General features: G+C 39.6%; 1 protein-coding gene across 1 annotated transcript in view; it reads right to left on the reverse strand.

The window, feature by feature from the left end:
* The window catches only part of pdzd8 (PDZ domain containing 8), a 49274-nt gene extending 29338 nt beyond the window's left edge, over positions 1-19936 (reverse strand). Inside the window, exons 1-3 of the mRNA XM_023430571.2 lie at positions 18932-19936; positions 6589-6714; positions 1642-1744 (exon numbers count right to left, since the gene is read on the reverse strand). Of these exons, the coding sequence (XP_023286339.1) occupies positions 1642-1744; positions 6589-6714; positions 18932-19815 (1113 nt within the window). The 5' untranslated portion in view covers positions 19816-19936. The remainder of the gene's footprint in view (positions 1-1641; positions 1745-6588; positions 6715-18931) is intronic.
* Positions 19937-21034: the final 1098 nt, after the last annotated feature.

Here is a 21034-nt window from a genome sequence, read left to right on the forward strand (position 1 = left end):
TTTCTGGGTCTGAAGCTCTGTTCAGCAGGTCCACTGTTGGAATCTGGAGCTCAGCAACAGGTGACTTTTAACTATGTGAATTTTGTTTACTGGCAGTGGTACTGTATTTGTTACCAACACATATTTCACTGGTATACCTGTTATAGCTGAGCAATGGAGGGAGAAGGGTCCTGGTAAGAGAAGTAACTAAGAACCTGATGGTCACTCTGAGCTCCAGAGATCCTGTGCAGAGATGTTTTTGAGCCTCGATACAACCCTGTCTCTGAGCTCTGCAGCTGTTCCTTCCTCTCCCCTCCTCGTGGTTTTTGCTCTGATCTGCATCGTCAGCTGTGAGACCTGATATAGACAGGTGTGTGTCTTCAGCTGACTTTACCACAGGTGGACTCCAGTCAAGGTGTAGAAACATCTCAGAGATGATCCAGAGAAATGGAGGAACCTGAGCTAAACTTAGAGAGTCAGAGTAAAGTGTCTGAATACTTATGTCAATGTGATATTTCAGTCTTTCAGTTTTTCCTTATTAATAAGTTTGCAAAAAAATCTAAAATTCTGTTTTCACTTGTCATGATAAGGTATTAAGAGTAGTAATATATGTTATATTTTTTATTTTAGTATGAGGCTGCAACATAACAACATGTGGAAAAAGGGGGGTATGAAGACTTTCTGAATGACCTGTATCACAGTATATTGCAATAAAGTTAAAGTTCAACATAAATTGAACTGGATTAAATTTGGTTAGCTGATTTCAATAATAAATTCACAGTAACAACAGTATGAGCAGGGCTACAGTGTTATTAGATTATTAAATGTGTTTTTGTGTTCATTGCCATTTAAATTGAATTCTATGATCACGCTTATTGAAATGAAGATATGGGATGTTGTCACTATAATGACACACATATAAATACGTCTGAATAATTCAACAAGCAGCTTACTAACCAACTCAACAGTGAATCCTGTGTTTATCTGCTAAATAATATCAGCTAACTCTCCACACAGCAGGATATTTGCATCAGTTTTGTTTCCACTGTTACATTTCACTGCCTTCCACAATAGTACTAATTAATACAGTAAGTAATGCAAGCTAAAACACCCGTTTGCTGTTATCCTTCATATTTAGTTACATTATGCAGACCTAAAAAACAGTGTTCATTAAATTACATTACTCGTACTGACATGGGCTCCTCCAACCTCACTGTGTCACTCACAGTGAACTGATAGATATTCACAACGACCTCAAAAATCACTTTCATTCACAACATGAAACAAACAATTGCCTGTGATAAAAGTTAAAGGTTCAGAGCTCAGGGACCTGTGGCTGTGACTGTGTGAAGCCACTCTGTAGTATGAGTTTGGGTGTTGGATTCAATTCATTTTGTCATAACAACCTCAGCCACTAGGGTTTGGCCTCATGGTCATCTGAATTTGTCCACAGTCTCAACTTCATTAAAACACATAGAAAAACCTGTACCAGCTTCCATCTTGACTTTGGTGAGAAATCTTTTGGTAATTTTTAACTATTAAGTTCTGTGTAACTGCACATGCTTTGTATAGTGATTTAATATAAACACATATATTTGTTGAATTAGAGGGAAGAGAAGAAAAACCAGAGGACAGAGAAATGAAGAAGAAGTTCAAACCCACCCGCTTGATGGAGCTGCGAGTCTTCTCCTTCCACTGGTTGCTGCTCAGCTCCAGGGTGCAGTGAACATGTGTTTCTCTGTCGTAGGAGCCCAGGATGAACAGTCTGCAGGGTCAGGGCACAGCTTACATCAGAACCACACATTCAAACTGTAACACTAAGATATTTATAGGCACCAATCAAGTCAAATCTTTTTGTGTTCATAATCTTGTGTTTCTATTTTCCCACTTATAGTTATAATGAATTATATGAACACAAACGTATCTCCTGAAGCTGGAACAGTTTGACTGAAGTCACACGTTTCTGTGCATCAATCATGATTGATAAAAAAAAAAAAAATCAGCAGAATCAAAATCAGATTTTTGGGTTATGTGGTCAAATGATCCTCACACAGTCCTGAGTTTTATGAGTTAAACTCTTTGTAAGTAACACTCCATTTGTACATTAATAAAGAAATGCTAATGGTTTGAAATAGTGAATTGTGTTATACAAGGTGCTGTACAAATAAGTTTTAAATATTAGAAATAAAAAAAATAATAATTTTGTTTCCCAAATAACTACATTCTTTGTAGAACAGAATAATTTAGAATGAGTTCATACTAAGTCTTAATGTAATAAAATCAGTCATGTATCTACCAGGTATTTGTTAACACTGCTGTGATTATGTGTGCTGTGCTTCGACCAGAGACACTAGTTAATCCTACAGTAGAAAAGAGATTGATCATCTTCTCTCAGGTTATAAAGGCTCCATTCATCTTCATCCACAGACACTAAAATCTTAACCAAGTCTATGTCTTATTACTCTTTATTTCAGAAATAAACTCTCTCATAATCTTTACAACAACATGATTTATTCACCTGGAAACATTTTTTGTTTTTCAAACATTTCAATGTAGTTTTATAGACACCAAAGTAGAATTTAATCCAGGGCTGCAACTAACAATTATTTTCATTGGTGAATCATTTACTTTTTGATGAACTGATTATTTAATATTTATAGATTATTTTATTAAATAGTGAGAATTAGACAAGAACTAAAAGCCATTCACCACCCAAAGATATTCAGATTACAAAGGTCTAAATAGGCGAAATGCAGTAAATCCTCACACTACAGAAGAATGGAATTGGATGGAATGGAATGGAATAGTTTTAGCTAGTCTATTCAATCTCTCTATCTATTTGCAAAACTAAGAAGCCCAACTTTCCTCATTTAACTTCTGGCAGCAGTAATGTTCAGCTACAAATTATTTTCATTATCCAGGTTCTTACAGGAAATAGTGAACATTTGTTCAAAACTCAAAGATATTCCCTTATCTGTCATATAATAATAATAAATAAATGATCGTCTCTTTCTCTCTTCTATTACATCTTTCTCAGCTAAACAGTTCATTACACCTGACTGTGGAAAAGAAAAGATGAGGTCACAGCAACATTTACTCTGGCTCCTGCTGCCCCCTGCTGTTCTCAGGGGGTCAGTGCATCAGAAGAGTTTCCTGCTGTAACACTGAGGAGAAGAAGCTCCCTGACTAACCTGCTCTGACACACAGTACATTTCTGCAGAAACTATGTGATACTAAATATCTCCGGAGCAGGCCTCTGAGAATGAGGCCTGAATGAGCTTTAACTGTTTCCTTGGCAGGACTCCACCTAACAGGAGAAAAATGGGTGGATACATCCCTCTGCTACACCTGATATCTTAACACAGTTAAAATACACTGTAAACCTCTGGGATATGATCTAATGTAATTCTCATATTGGGAGGATGGGGACAAAACAAAGTGATGTGAGAGGGAAGAGGAAGAGGAGAGTTTGTATGATTATAATGGGCAGGGCATGAATTATTAATAGATGAGCCTGATCTGATCATCTTGTGGTCTATACACATCAAAGCACACACAACTAGTCTCCAAGGAAACAGAGGATAGGCCTCTGTATTGGGATGACCCTGGGCTAATTGATTTGACTTTTAGGCCAATTAAAATTTAAACATGCCATCTCTGAACAAAAGGGAACGGGTTTGTCTTAGAGACAGAGTTTAGTCTAATGGACTAATGGATGCAATAGTTGATAGAGTTTGAACACATTTCTTTAATGGCGATTGCCACTGTCACAGAGATTATGATAAAACTCTTTAGATTCAGATTATTTAGACCCTGTGTTTACTTCATGTAGAATTCATATGGGTGGTGAACTGTAGTAGATACTGTTTGGATTTATTAGTTTTCTAACTGTAAAATATAAAGTTTGAAATTCTGATTGATCAAAAAGACTGCAACAACAGCAGATGTCCCAAATCAGATGTTAGCTTGTGAGTGTGACAGCTTCCAGTATGTTCTTTAAAATGACAGTCAGATAGTTCAGAAGCAAAAAGGAATGAATAAATGCATCGCATCACTAACAATGCACTAGAGCACATGGTGTGCAGAGAAACAGTTTGTAAAATGCTACGTTTTTATATCAAGTGAAGCTTAACAAAAACTCTGTCCTTGTTTGAGGAGAAAAAACCTTTACCAGAGGATCTCAACAAAGATCAAGTAAATACATCCTAAACAGCCACAACCGTCAAATGGCCACAGTGTATAAATGGAGCTGAGGGTTTCAACTGAAGGTTTCTACTGACGGGTCCTACTGAAGGATCCTACTGACGGGTCCTACTGAAGGATCATACTGAAGGTTTCTACTGATGGATCTTACTGAAGGAGCCTACTGAAGGCTTCTACTGAAGGTTTCTACTGACGGATCCTACTGAAGGATCATACTGAACGTTTCTACTGACGGATCCCACTGAAGGATCATACTGAAGGTTTCTACTGAAGGATCCTACTGAAGGATCATACTGAAGGTTTCTACTGACGGATCCTACTGAAGGATCCTACTGAAGGAGCCTACTGAAGGTTTCTACTGACGGATCCTACTGAAGGATCATACTGAAGGTTTCTACTGACGGATCCTACTGAAGGATCCTACTGAAGGAGCCTACTGAAGGTTTCTACTGACGGATCCTACTGAAGGATCCTACTGAAGGCTTCTACTGATGGATCTTACTGAAGGAGCCTACTGAAGGTTTCTACTGAAGGATCCTACTGAAGGCTTCTACTGATGGATCTTATTGAAGGAGCCTACTGAAGGTTTCTACTGAAGGATCCTACTGAAGGATCCTACTGAAGGTTTCTACTGAAGGATCCTACTGAAGGATCATACTGAAGGATCATACTGAAGGTTTCTACTGACGGATCCTACTGAAGGAGCCTACTGAAGGGTCCTACTGAAGTAGCCTACTGAAGGTTTCTACTGACGGATCCTACTGAAGGAGCCTACTGAAGGTTTCTACTGAAGGTTTCTACTGATGGATCATACTGAAGGTTTCTACTGAAGGGTCCTACTGGAGGATCCTACCGAAGGGTCCTACTGAAGGTTTCTACTGAAGGATATTATTGAAGGATTCTACTGAAGTGTTCTGCTGAAGGGTTCTACTGAAGGATATTATTGAAGGATTCTACTGAAGGGTTCTACTGAAGGGTTCTACTGCCAAAGTTGTTCACACTGAGGAGATAAAATAGGTACAAAGCACCACTTTAAATGGTTGTTTCACTTGTTGGTACACTGTCCATTTTCTTTTATCGAGCACCGAGGGGCCTGACATGAGGACATTACGATTGAACTTAGCTGTCAGTTTATTATGCTCCCTAACTAAAACTAATCTAGTCTCATCTAACTAGTCTAAGAAATAGACAGCAAATAAAGATGGATGTAGCCTCTGCACCTACCCCCTCAATTATGCATAACTTTATAACCTTAATAAAATGTAAGTTATATATGCAAGTTATATAAAAATTCACCCCAGTTGTCATGAAGGAGGAACTTAGATATAGAGACCAAATCTGTTTTTTGTACCAGGCTGCAAACATGTTTATTTCTGCTGTAAAGTTGGACATTTTAACATGGGAGTCTATGGGGATTTACTCACTTTTGGAGGCAGCCTCCAAAAGTGGTTGGCTTTATTTTTCAGCCCTGGAGGTTGATGCTTGGACTAATACAATAGCCCTTCATGAATGTTATGATGCTCAGTTTTTGTTAGAACTGCTTTGGAGAGGTGTTGATATGTACTCTGTTAAAACTGAAAGGTAATCCTAATTAATTTACCGTCATTGACATGAATGATGTGGACTAAATGTTGTAACACCCAGTAGTAAACTAACAAATCCGTCTGGATTTGAACCTTGTGCTTCATCGACATTAAATACAACAGAGGTCCAGAAGTCATCAGAAAAAATTATAAAAAAATCATTGTTATAGCGCCACCATGACGTGAGGTGACATGAATTTTGTTGCCTTGACAACTGGGCAACTGTGTTGTTATGACTGTTGCTCATATGTTTATTTTTCTAGTTGTGTTTGACAGCTCTCGCTCTCCTCCTACGTGGGTGCAATCCGTGTGTATGTGTGTGTGTGTGTGTGTGTGTGTGTGTGTGTGTGTGTGTGTGTGTGTGTGTGTGTGAGGAGGTGCAGGCGATGCTGGCTGAATGGCTAACAGGAGGATTTAAACCTCAGCTGAACCAAACTTCCACCCCTCTCACCCTCCCATTTCCCTACAATGGAGCCTGCACATCAGTTGACTGTCAGCTGTCAGTCTGAGCTATAAGCTTTCAGTGTGTTCAGGCTTAGTACTAATCAGCAAATGTGTTTGTCAACTCTTGTCTTTTTTGTTTCATTTTATTTTGGTAGGTTCGTTTAAAGTTTTTGGGTTAGATTGTTTTATTGGTTGTTTTGGGCACAAACATGTAGCATCCACATTTCCTTTAACCCATGGACCAAACAGAAGGTCTTACAGTTTTTCTGAGATAGCAATAATAATAATATAATAATGATAATAATAATAACAATAATAATTCTGTCCTTCTGAAGAGTGTGAGTGTGTGTGTGAGGTACAAAGGTATCTAGAGTTTTACCTGCTACATTCAATGAGGGTGACTTTGAGTCGGCCTTCCACCAGCCTGCTGTCCTGGACTGACAGGTCCAAATCACAGGCCGAACCCAGCAGAGGCTGCACTTGGAACGGGAAGAAGGGTTTGTATCTGGAGAGAGACACAGGAAAAATCCAAATTTCAGTTTCACTGATGTTAAGTCCCTGACTGTGCATAAATCAAATGTAATGGGGGCGTCGTGTGGCGTGGTGGTCTAGGCGGGCGCGGTGTGTGGAGGCTGCAGTCCTTGCTGCAGTCGGCCCCGGTTCGAGTCCCGCATCGAACGGCCTTTGCTGCATGTCATTCCCCCTCTCTCTGCCTACCCATTTCCTGTCTCTCGTTACTGCACTATCAAATAAAGGCATAAAAAAGCCCCAAAAATATACTTAAAAAAATAAATAAATAAATCAAATGTAATGAATCCAACTAATGCAGACAGGGGAACCCCACAGTGCCTCTAAACTGACACAAATATATCCCTTTTCATTGACCTTTAAAGGGAATTCACATAGTGCTATTACTTTAAATACAAGTAGACACCGTTGTCAACAAACTAAGAGTTAATCAGATTTGCAGAACCTGTCCACTCTCTGTGAAAGGTATGAACTGACACACAGTGGAATGCATCAGCTCTGGTTTGTATTGTTGGTGAAGAATGCAGGAGTCAGAGTCACAGTTAACGCAGGCCAGACTGACTGCTTCTGTTGGGTGTGGTGCTTGGTGGAGAACTGCCTCTAAGTGCAGCAGCCCTGAGTCTTCATAAAACCAGTCACTGTAATGTAGAAGCATGATGTCTGAGATCACACACCCGTCCTCAGCTATTCTGGGCTCCTGGTGTTGCTATCGCTGGCCCGAGGGCTCCTGCTGCTCTAAATAGTGGACTTTGTTCAGATCAGTCGTCCACCTTACTGATCAGACTGATGTTATTGTCTCCTACATACAAGTGCCAGGGCCAAGTGATGATTTTGTAAAAAGTCAACATTCACCCAAATACAGAGAAAGTTTCACTGATGAGAGACAAACTGTTAGCATGCTAGATAGATCAGCTGTGACCACAAGATGCACCAACTCCAACATCAAAAGAATCTGTCCTTTGGATCAGCAATTACTTGCCATGTTGAACATGATTTATTTTAGAAATTTTAGAATTTTAGAAATGGGTCACTGAAGCAAATGACTTATTGTCTACTTATTTTGTTGCTTTGATGACAGTAACTCCTCAGAATCATTGCTGTACCTGTAATTTCTAACACAGTTATAGTCTGGTGTAGAGGGACAGACGGTTCAGCCTTCAAGGAAACAGATTTGATTTGATTTTGAATGAGGTTTTTCTGCAGCGCCACATGTAACACTACATTTATAAAGCACTACTCACTTCACTGACTCTACTCTGTCTGGGGAACCAGATTTATTGGGAGTTAGTGCCCAGGAACTTTGCTCCTGTTCAAAGTGACAACAACACAAAGACCCCACAAATGGACATAGCCCTTCTATATTAAAAGGCATGAAAAACTGTCTTCTGTTCTTGGCAAATACAGACTCAAATTCAATCCATCTGCTTAGTTGACAGTTCAGTTAATGACAAGATAAAGGACTTAATAAAAAAAGAGAGAAATTATTTATGAGAAGGATACTTTGATCACAAAGCTCTTATTAGATGATCCTCCCTCTCTGACCCACTGAAAAGGCCACAAACACATTCTGTACTGGCCAAGACCAGGAGAGCTCTTAGGTTACCCAGCTTCAGACCATTCACTACAGTATGTGCCAGATACACAGGCTTTGGTGTTAGCTCAGCAAGTACACTGTCAAAGCCTTCAGAGACAGACTGACTGACTGACTGACTGACTGACTGACTGACTGAGTTACACCATCAGTTGGCAAAGTGTTGGACTGTTGCTCTGTCAAAATGATTTGGTGTCAACAGTTTCTATGACATCATCATGAGATAGTTACAAAGAACTCAACAGTTTTCAACGACTGTATTTCCTTAGACAGTGACTGGGCCTTTATTTACCAACTGCAGAAGGTAACAGGTCTTTATTATAGGCGGGTCTTTATTTTCTAATTACCTCTGAAATGTAGAATTGGTCAAACTATTTTTCTAACATTAAACATTTGTTAAAATAACAGCTGATATACTAACAGTTTCATACAACTAGAGTAACAGTACAATACCTCTCAGCTTAAGCCAACATCTGTCAGCTGACAGATGTGTCTGTCGTTGCTTTGTGAGCTGCAGCCAATAAATTGATGTTTTCTTATCCAACCTTCAAAGTGAGTCTTGGCCGTTGTGTGGTAACTGTGTCAGTTAGCCAGGTGTCTGTTCAGTATGCTCATATAAGAAACCACTGTGGAAGTGTGTTAGCAGATTGCCAGGTGGCCCTGTTCACAACTGTTTCCATGGGGGGTCCTAAACAAGGCTATTAGCCAGCCAACAGCAGCTAGCATCTCCCAGCTGAACCTTTAGCTATGCACATCACATTAATATTTTAAGCTTATCACTTTAGTGTAGGAGAAGCAGCTGTAAACTACTGTATATGGTTAGCTCAACAGCTGAAGTAGAGGCTGAAATAAAATGTCAATAATCCTCCAATAATCAGATAACTTCAGCCTTATTGTCATCAGTTGTTATTTATTTACCAGGAGCTTGTAATTACTAAAATATGCAGGTGGAGACCACTTTTAGAATTATTTTTGAGACAAGTACTAATATGACAGCTACTAAGATATATTAATGCAGCATCTCAGTTAAAGAAGGAGGGGTATTAGTCATGAGGGATCATGTATCCTCTGGTGTGGATATGTTAATTTTTAGGAATCACATATTTTCCCCCAGTATTCAATGGCTTAATGCTCAAGTCACCAACATCAACATGCATCATCTTTTACCATCTAATGGACTCAAATCCAGTAATCCGTAATCAATACTGCCCCGGTCATTCTCCTGAACAAATGTTTTTTTTATTTTCTTGAAGAGACATATTCTCATTTGACTAAGGGTGTTGATGTAGAAGATCTGGCTTCACTGTTGCACTATATACCTGCTGTGACATTGCAAAAAGAGGTTAAATGTACATTACAGGGCAGCTAATGAATGTTTTTAAAGGTCCCATATAGTATAAAGCCTCGCCCACCTGGACTCACCATCCAACCTTGCAGGATTTGGTCTCTCTGAGTTTACCTGAAATTTGCTATATTTTTATTGGATCACTCGGAAAACAGTCAGCCAATAAGAAGGTTGGCTCAGAGCCTCCTCTCCTCTGATTGGCTCACTGACCTGTTGTTACTAGAGCTCCACAGAGAAGCCTGAGAGAGGAGATGAGATAGGAGGAGATACATTGAGATGGTTTTTGGTTCTTAAAACCACAAATATATCTTCTAATGAACACTTCAAATAAAACACAGGAGAAGTGTAACATGTGGGGCCTTTAAACTATAGTGCTACTTCCTGTTCCAGTAAATTGCAGTTGTGTTGTTTACAAACCTCATCATCTCTCAGTTCTGGGCCAGCAGCCAAAACAACAGCTAAACCACAGTGACAGTCCAATCGATGCACAAGTCTCCTGTCTGTGGTACAAACAGAGGCTGAGCTAAAGGGAACTGGACTCTCTCTACAATGGCCAGCTGTTTGTTTGCAGTGGTGCTATCATCCTTCCTCTTCTGACAGGAAGTGACAGAAGGAAGGAGGTTAAAGAAGATCGACAACAGAAATCACTCAGCTAAACACCGTGTGTGTGTGTGTGTGTGTGTGTGTGTGTGTGTGTGTGTGCGTGTGTGTGTGTGTTCATGCAAGCTGTGATATAACACATTAAGGACACACCAAAATTTAAATATAGACATAGATATGGGTCAGTGACGTGACACTTCATTTCCTGCTTTTATATTCAATTGATGATTTATATACATGAAATACTTTAGTTTCGTATTATTTGAAATAGATTTGAAAGCGTAATTTTTTCCTAACATTTCATAAACTACAGTTTATGTTTAATCTAGAGTATGTGTTTTCACTTGGGTAATTGTGCATTTAATAATAATTCTTATTTATGATTTATGTATAAATTGATTTCTGAACGTTTTAATCTACTTTGTCAGATGCCCCTGCCAAGCAAAGTAAAAACCATTGGCCAGAGGCAGCATGTTAATTCTGACCCTACAGCAAAAGCGAAGTACCTTGCTGGGAGAAGAGAGATTCTTAGATTAATGTGATTATACACTAATGAAAACATATTGATGAATATTATTATGTGAATTAGGAAACATGTCATCTATAGCAAAAAGAAAATTGTTTAATAAAAAGTCAGACAGTTTCATGGTTGCATGAACAACGTTGTGTGCTCCCTCTCTGGCTCATAATGAACCAATCATTTAACAGGTGTTTCTGTTCAGTTGCACCACCAACAACAACACCAACAACACCACCACCACACAGGCTCCATGATGAAGAGGCACTCAGCAACAACACTATCACAACTTATTTGACCAACAAAGCAACAAACAAACAAACAGTGATGCAATTAGTGTGATTACTGTATATACATGTATATATATTTTTTTTTTTCAAAAAAATGACAATTTGAATATGAAGATGTTTTTCTATAAAACTTTATGATTGCCCAGTGTTTTTATTCTCAACACAAAGCAGCCATTTAAGAAGTTTAAACCAGGAAATATCTGATCAATGAATAAGTTCACAAAACTATGAATCTAACCAAGATTCATAAGTTTCAATACTTTGTGCTAGGGACACATTTTAGTTAGCACCCAAACAGCAGAGTAGTGGAGCTGCAGGACCTACGGTAACAATGAGGTCATTACTGACATCACTGAGACTAAACTTCACTGTAAAATCTAATAAAATACTACTAGGAAAACTTCATGTCTCATTTTCACTGTGCCATCAAAGCTCTCTGTCTTCTGACTGTGGGGTTGTGGTGTTGAACTGACTGCACTGACACCTGAGCCACCAACAATCAAGTTCCTCCGAAGCCTCTTGGAACTAGAAAAACTGTAGATTTTATATTCCTTTTAAAAGTTACCAGAGGATTGTGATTAAGAACATTGATGACATAAATTGCTTAAGCAACTAAATGGTTAGCTGCTGCAGCTAAGCTCCATTATTCTTACTGTGTTTGAAAGTTAATTCTCAAATTTTCAGTTTCAAAATTCAAGGTCCACATATTGGTTTTTTCAACACTATTCAGTTCACAGGTTAATAGATCCAGCTGAGCTAAATGCCAGCTACTGATGAAGGCTGTGTGATGCAGCTGAAAGATCAGGAAGAAGCTTGGAAGTGGACCTCGACTGGGGAATGTTATTTCTAAGGTCAAGAATTAACTTTGACAATAACAAATCTGGATGAATCATATCAGCTACTCAGCTCCATCTGCTGAAGAAGTCCATGTGATATGATGGAAAGCTCTACAAAAAAAGTTAGTAAATTGACCATGTTATTCATCAGATTGGATCATTGTTATACAGTATATCCACCATGATTCAAACTGATGACCACAGGAGACAACAAACAGCTGTACAACATCTTTATCTATTCCTGTCTTTATTCTATCAGTCATTAACTGATTTATTGATTAATGAGCAGCCTCAGCTCGTTGATAAAACTAGTACCTGCACCAGCAGGTTCCTCTCCTGTAAACAGGGAGCTGGACCAATTGACTGGGTCAAAGTAAAACCACCACAGATTTGGCTCTGAACATAGTATTCCCCCATAGCAGGAGCTGGGACTCGACATGGGTGCTGTAATGCCTGGATTACCTCCAATGGGCTGTGGTCCCAGCCCTCCCCTCCACAGAACTACCATCTGTGCAACTCAGCAAATCCCAAGGTCCAGCTTTCATTCTCTGAGGCTGCTCCTCATTACATCACCATCATCACACTCTGCATGATCGCTGCTAATACACATTCACACGCACATTTAGAGTCCGTCTGTTTGCTGCAGTAGCACACAACTCAGAGTCAGTGAGTCTGTTTGCATTTCACAGTGGGATCTTCGATGATGTATTTAAGCATATATCGCCTCACGTCAGCCTCTCTGAAGGCCTTTAACAGGCTGCTGCTTTCCTAGGCCTAACTGAGCTCTCCACAGAGTCAACACCACATCCTTTCAGCCATATCCAAAATGTAAAATCTCCATACAGTCCAGCTCAAATATCACTATATATGATATTAGTGGGGGGAGGTTATTTGTCACATGCCAAGGTACAATGTACAGTAAAACAGTGAAATGATGGTTGGACAGGGCAGCAGAGCAGACTGTGCAATACTATAAAACTGAAGAAAAAAATGCTATTATGTGACTGGAAATATTGCAATATTGTATATTATTTAACAAGGTTTCCTACAGTGTAATATAAACAAATAAAGGCGACACATTTACTGACAGACGGTTGTATAAAAAGTCATCCTGTGGTCATGTGCCTCTGTATGGCACAACCTTTCCATACGTATCAGGAAAAAAATCTGTCTACTGGAAGCAATGGCTTATACAAGGGATGTATAAGATAAGTTATCTGTACTCGGATGAAGTGTTTATATCTTTTTCTGAACTTGTGCAAAAATATGATTTGGAAAGAAAAGGTCATTTTTGAAAGTACTTACAAATCAGAGCCTGTGTCACCAAGGGACAATTCAGGGTACGAATCCAGTGATGGGATTTTTGGAATAAGCTGGTGTAGCACACAGGGCAGCTATGTTCTACAGAACCTTTAATAGGTTATAAAAGATATCTGTAAAACTCTGAGGATCATTTGACAAAAAGACCTGGGCTGTGATCTTGGTGATAAAGAAACGGTTAAAAAATATTATCGAATACTGGGAAATATATTAAGGAAGCTGAGGGGAAATTTATTCAGCATAAAATAATCCATAGGTTTTATTTTACTCCTTCTAAGCTCCACGGGATGCATTTACTGACCAATAATTTATGATGGAAATGTCAGAGAGAAATAGTAACATTTTTACATGCAATTTGGCAGGGTAAACTTGTTTACCCATTTTGGGAAAACATAGTGTAATACAGATGGAGGTGGGTGGACTTTATCATACCTGTATCACCATGACTGTTCTTATTGGGGAACAATATAGGAATATATCAAAAATATGACTTTGCAGTGAAAAGTGTAGAGGAGTGATCCTCAGATTATGGAAAAGTCCTTCCTCTCCAGATCTTAAAACATGGATGGAGTCTACATTAGAGATAGTATCATATGAACACATGTTAGGTAGTTAGATAGTTAAAGTCAGTAATGAAGGTGAAAACTTGAAGACTCTTTGCTCACAGCATTAGTGGGACACTGTGATGATCTGGTTGTACGACTTAGATGACTAAATATTTATTTTGGTTGTTTTAAATATGAACATTTATCACAGGCCTATGAATATCTTATAACCAAAGATGATAATACTGTCTATTTGTGTATATATAAATGAATAAATAAAAGCTTTTATGATAAAACTAACTAAATTAATCAAGACAAATCCAGCTCAGCAGGTGATTGGTTGATCACATGGTGCATTCTCTTCATGGTAATTAAGGCTGTGATTAATATGGCAAATATTTCCCCAATTTATCAATAACTTATTTCATTCGTAAAAAAAAAAAAATAGTGGAAAAAACAGCTGTGAAAAATCACAGCTGTTCAGTTGATAACTGATTGATAACTGATTAATCACTGTGCTGCTCTACTCTGAATATCTTTGGGTTCTGGGACGAAATGACATTTGAAGGTGTCGCCCCGTACTCTGGGAAACTCTTCACTTTTTATTGTTTCATGAAGTTTTATGGACTAAACACTTAATCAATTAATTTATCAAATAATGAGCTGATTGATCAGTGATGAAAATGATCACTAGTTGCAGCCCTAACTCTGTTTCCAATCCCATGAGACAGAGAACAGAAGAAAATCTCACCACCTCCACTGAGCATTCAAATTAAACTCTGAGCTTCAGACTCATGGTGTAGTTTTCTGTACGTCACCACTTAATTACACAACTCTATGGTTTGAACATGAAGCTGATATCTGACTACTGCAAACAAAGATACGATCAAACTGTGGCTCTAATCGCAGGTCTGCAGGGACAAAGAAACAGTTATCACAGTGCAGTGTTTCCTGCTCTCTCTGACAGGAAGTGACATCATCAGCCAGTCTGCCCCTGATAACAGAGGGCGGGAACCTTGACAAGACATGGCCAAGTGGACTCAGGTCAGTAGTCAGAATGCAGATGTGTCTTGTGCTGCTGTGAGAAGGTCCCAAAGGACACAGCTGGGACTTGAGTGAGTCCACATCAGACAGTATAGGCTCATGTCCGTCTCTGGCATGTGCACTTCCACTACCTGACAGCTGTTCCTTTTTTGTAAGGCAAAGTGAAATAAAGACCTGAAAACACAAGTTCTTGTTTTTCCATGTCTCGCTCTCTCTCTCATGTGAACTTCTGTACTTCCCTTTTTTTTCCTCCATTTCCGTTTCTCTCACTTCTTTAAACAAAATTCTCATTTCTACTTCTGCCTCTTATTGTATTTGACCCCTTTGGACATTTTCATGTTTCACTGTCCAACAACTTTGAATTATGTAGAGTTTTTCATTGTTACCACTAATAAAGGTCAAAAAGAAATAATTGTTGTTATTACTACATTATTACAACATTATTACTACATTAGTACAACACTATCACAAGATTATGACATGACTTCTAATGGGTCAGATCACAGTCATCTTTGAACGTGCCTTCTTTTTGATGTCAACTACACACCTGTAAAGTTTCATGACTGCACCTTGCACAGTTGCAATGCCATTAAAACAAACAGACACAGAGCAAGTGTCTCCAGCACCACATTTTGCAATGATGACAAACTCTCTCACACACACACACACACACACACACACACAGAGAGAGAGAGACTCACAAGCCACAAGCTGACAACAATAGCAGCCCTGTTGCCACAGCTGGTAATCAAAGGAAAGACACAAAACCATTTCCAAGGTACTATATTTTCCTCAGAACAGTATAATCAATCAGTGTGTGTGTATGTGTGTGTGTGTGTGTGTGTGTGTGTGTGTAGCACCAATGAGGCTAAAAGCACTACAGGGATCCATGGGTGAGATGGAGACAGTGTGCATATTGAAGCTGTTGCCAAGCACTTCACCGGTCGCAGAGAGGAAAAGAGAAAGCTATTGTTTAAAACATCTCACATGACATCTGGACTAGTGTTTGCTACAAGGCATATAGCAAACTCTGAAACAAGTGGATGGAGGCTCTACAGTCAGCTGAGACCAAACTGAACTTTTTGGTCCTTATAGTAAACCCTGTTTGGCGGAAGTCAAACAGAAGGCACCAGGAAATAACTCCATCGTAGAGCTGAAACATGACCCATGCTCAGTTAAAGAACCGAACAGTTTAGAATCTACTACAAAAAAACACCGTGGACAGTGAAGTAAGATCTCAAGTTTCTCTCTGTAACATGAGCGCTTACTTCTCAGAAAGGTTGATTGAAGCGCATGTTTTTGGGATCACATGGTCGTTTGATCAGACATGATTTCTCTCCACACTGCCGAACCATTACTTTCTGAGAGCCCAGTGGATTCTGTAATCGTGCAGAATAAAAACAAAAGTGATATCAACACGATGAGTTACAGCGGCAAGAGGGAGGAAAGGAATCTGAAATCTTCTGATCCATGTTACTTTAGATTATGGTGGAGAATTTGGTTCTGCAAATATCCGTGCTATGGTGGCAGTAGCAAGTACCATGTCTAAGATCTGTTAAGAAACTAGCAGAGTCCATGTTGTACAGGTTTCTGGATCCCATCATATTTGTTCTTGTTGGGAAGTCATAAAAACAATAATATCACAATCTGACAACAAGACAATTACAACAAACAAACACAAGACTGGGTCGACCGAGCATCTTTCTGGACCGCATACGGTCATAGTTGAAAACTGCTTGGAACGGATATCTCATATTCTCTCCTCCTCTCTGTGCTCACATATACATTTTTTTTTAATACATCTGAATTCACAATAAAGCTGTTCTCATTTACATGTTTTTCTGTTTCTGTTGTCACAACAATGACACAAGTCAGAAACGGTGACTGAAACGTGGACCAGTAAGACTACATGTTAACCAGCAGTCACTTCCAAGCTGCTGCTAAAATCCTGATTTTATAACCAGGACGGCGTTGGACAGCATCACCAGAAACATGAGTTAAAGACAAAGACTTGAGCTGTGATTTCAGCTGGATTTACTGTAACATGATCTGATTTGTCTTCTCCAGATCTAGTGAAACATGTGCCAAGTTGATAGCACTGCAGACTGAACGCCTCCTAATAGAAACTGGTTGCACCAATTTATTTTGAAAGAGCAACGGCCAATGGGTGAACTCCAATTCAGTCACATGGCATTAGGCTGACCAATGGTGGAAATATGATCATTCAGTCATCAGTCACAAACATTAACACTTACAGGACACTGCTGTTGCAGTCCAAAAAAAATATTAACTCAAAGTCCACTTCCTGGCTTCTCTCTAGAGCTTTCAACTGCATCTCACAGTCCTCAGGAGTTTCCTCAGTTGTCATGGAGATATTCTCCATGACAACTGAGTAAACTACATCTACCGATGAAAGCCTGTGAGATGTGGTTGTGGAAATAAATGAACCTTCAGTTAAACTGCTAGTTCAAATGTCAGGAATGAAGCCAGCTCTGATGAGATCTCCTTAAAATGCTCTGAAAAAAATCTACAATTTGGGTGAACTGGTGTGCTGAGTAAGAATGTTGTGATCCAGTCAAGAGCTCAAGAACAGCTACTGAGTGGGACTTAGTGGTGAAATACTTTCATCAAGAAACATCAGGTTAGATTATGAGCCGATTCCATTACCCAGGTCAGTATCCATTGAGACCAGTAACAATTTCAGGTGAATCCATTTGAAAGACCATTATCAGTAATTCTGAATTAACTGTGTTTTAAGTATGCAAATATTCAAAGTGGAAAATTCCAATATATGAACATCAAGTGCAATTAAAAGTCATTGGATGTATACTTGAAAAAAATGCTTGATTCTGGTCAATCTGATATTGTTAAGACCCTATTGTTCCATTGCAGAACTCACTGCTGGAAGAAATGGAAAATCATTCGAGAAGTAGAGCAGCATCTCTGGAGACAGCGCAGACAAATAATAAAGTCAAAAATTGGACTTCTGGGGCGTCGAGTGGCGCAGTTGGTTAAGCAGGCGCCCCATATGCAGAGGCCCCGGTTTGAATCCCGCAGCGGACGACCCTTTACTGCATGTCATTCCCCCTCTCTCTGCCTCCCCATTTCCTGTCTCTCTCTACTGTGCTATCAATAAAGGCATAAAAAAATAATAAAAAAAAAAAATTGGACTTCTGTTTATATTAAGATCTGGGAGCAGTTTTTGAGTCGATCATTGTCCTTTTGATTTGAGCTGCTCTGTCTGGATAAACTACCAGTGGAAAATGTGTTTCTTAAACCTCATTTCCAAAATTACAAGCACTTGTAGCAGTAAAAGTGTAAAAGTAAAAGTAGAAAGTGGAACTTTTAAAAGACAAATATTTACTTTTGACCTATAGTCAGAGGAAGGAATTTTATTCTATTTTGAAAATGCGACAGACCATACAGTGGGTTCATCACAGGAGAAAAACCAATCGCAATCAACTCCTCCACTGTCAGTCGTGTTTGACCCTGTCAGTGTCCTAATGATGCCGACGTTAGATAAAGGTTCTGCAGTCAGTCAGTAGGTTGTTTCAGAGTCATTGGGTTCTGTAAATGTGGAACAATACAACAATGAGTTGACCATCAAAATGTACTTTAATACTTGAGTACTTAATTAACATAAAATAAAGTTTTTAAAATCAAGTACTCCAGTACTTAAACTCAAGTAAAAATCTGACTGAACAAGCTGTGGACTTTATCACCGGCTCACCAGTAGTATGATTTCAATCAAAATGTATAGGTCTGGTAGTCTGTTCTGAAGTAGCTACTACTAGCTGTGGACTTTTAGTTTGAATCTTTTCGCAAGAAACAGTTCAGTCATTTTTGCTGTACATTAGCACAGTCTGATTTAGTGAATACAATGTTGGTGTACAGTGTGGAGTTATGACACGTGCAGGTGTATGACTACATGAGTTTCGGTTGTTTAATTGTAATTTCTAGTATCATATAAAACAGTCTCCTCTATCACAGTGGGGAACACCTCAGCCAGGTGCCTTGCTGGTTGTATTGCTGGGTGAGGAGTTTCTGCAACTGTTGTTGTTTGTGTAGATGTTGCTGATTAGCAGTATGTGTTTTTTTGAGCCTACCTGATCTTGTAGTTGGGTAAGGTGTGCTTCTTCTTGATCACTCGCTTCAGCTGATTGACTATGATGGAGGTGAGCTGGGGCAGCGGTCTCCCTTCAAACTGCGATTTCACCTCAAAATCCACCAGGGGGTCCTCCAGGAAGGAGAAGGACCAATGGGAGAAGGGCATGCGCGTGAACTGCAGCCTCAACCTCCCCACCACGCGCCTCATCTTCACGAACAGGTAGGCAGACTTCCCAAACACCAGCTCCACGTCGATGGCGAGGTGGAAGCCGCCATTGTACTCCAGGTCCACCTCGAAGTTGAGCTCCTCGGGCATGCCGTCCTCGTTTAAATGCGCCGGTTTCATCAGTGTAGCTGTTTTAAAGACCGGCAGAGAATTACCCAGGGAGATGTCCCTGAGACTGAGTCCCTCCAGGAGCCGACCTGCCGTCTTGGTCTGCAGCAGCTCCTCAAACTCCACCTTGATCTTCTTGGTGAGCCAGTGCCTGACTACGGGGGTGTCACGGAGCTCCCTGAACAGGAACAGGAATATAGCGTTTAAGAAATTGCACGTCTCCGGTTTGGTTGCATCAATGGGCTCGCTTTGTGAAGGCGGCGGCGGCTGTTGTTTGGGGCTGCCGCCGGTGACAGCCGCTTCCTGCTGCCGCGTTGAGGCGGCCTCTTGCTGTTTGGCTGCAGCAGATGTCGTGCTGTCCTGCTGCTGCTGTCCTGGTTCGGCATGTTGGGTATTAAAGTAATCCTTCAGCGCGTTATCAGGCACTACTTTGACATACTGCACTGTCCTGCTCACGGGCTCGGGGCTCCTCCGGTAAATCAGCAAGAACTGTAATATCAACGTAACGACTGCTCCGGACAACGCGGAAATGAGCATTAAGTAAATCATCTCGAGCAGCTGCTCTGACGCGGAGTCCGAGTCACACAGTCTTCATATTTACACGTTTGGCCGTTTTAACAAAGCAAGTTCCACCTGGTCGCTCTCAAAGCTGCCATATCATCTGCTTCTTTCCTGAGCTTCAGACTCCTCACCTGATTGGACGAGCCGGCTGCGTCGATGTGCGTAATGACGGAGCCACAGTGTGTTTCTTTCGATGCGTTCAAGGTATGTAGGATATACCAGCTGCCCAGCAGTAAGACCTGAGTTGACCTATGTGTAGCATCCAACAGGATATAATATGTCCAGAGCTGGACAAAGTAAAAAGCTGCATTACTTGAGTCAAAGTATAGATACGTCTGGTCAAATATTACCTGATACCAATGAGAATTGTTCAGTCAAAATTTTACTTGATTTAAAGTCCTGGAGTACTTGATTTTAAAAAAAGTCAAGTATTCAACACTTTTTTTTTTCCGTCATCACATTGTTGTATTGTTCCACATTTACAGAATCTAATGACTCTGAAACAACTAATTGAATGCACTGCCTGACTGTAGAACCTGTAGAATATAAAGCTTGTAGAATATGATACAAAGCTGATAGAACTGGCCATAAAAACACAATTAAATCAACAAAATGAACTTCAAGCTGTTCATCTGGAAATTAACAAACATTTAATGCCCCGACATGCTTTGTAAAGTTAGATGGCAAATTTCTGTAGGTAGTGATGAATTTTTTCATATTAGACACCAAATTAAAAAAATCTGTACATGGACTTGAAGAATCTTCGGCCTCATCTTTATCAGTGATTTAGCCATCATTAGGAAACTGACAGGTTCAAACTGAGCGGTTCAAACATGCAGCAGTACAACATGACTGACAGTGGAGGAGTTGGCTGTGATGGGTTTTTCTCCTGTAATGAACACAATGTAAGGTCTGTTACATTTTCAAAATAAAAGAAAATTCCCTCCTCTGACTCAAAGTAACGAGTACAATGTAGTGGAGTCAGAAGTACAGTCTTTGTCTTTTAAGTGTAGTGGAGTAAAAGTCATAAGTTTACAAAAGAAAATAATACTCAAGTAAAAAACAGATACTCTAAAAATATACTTAAGTACAGTACTGAAATATAATGTACTTTGTTACTGTCCACCCCTGAATATGTCCCCTGGTTTTGTTTTGTTATAAGTCCATTTTAACAAGAAACTCCAGATCATTATACCTTTTCATATGA

This window comes from Seriola lalandi, unplaced genomic scaffold, assembly GCF_002814215.2.
Source record: "Seriola lalandi dorsalis isolate HSWRI2012SDOR001 ecotype SW California unplaced genomic scaffold, Sedor1 jcf7180002054907, whole genome shotgun sequence".
NCBI lineage: Eukaryota > Metazoa > Chordata > Actinopteri > Carangiformes > Carangidae > Seriola > Seriola lalandi.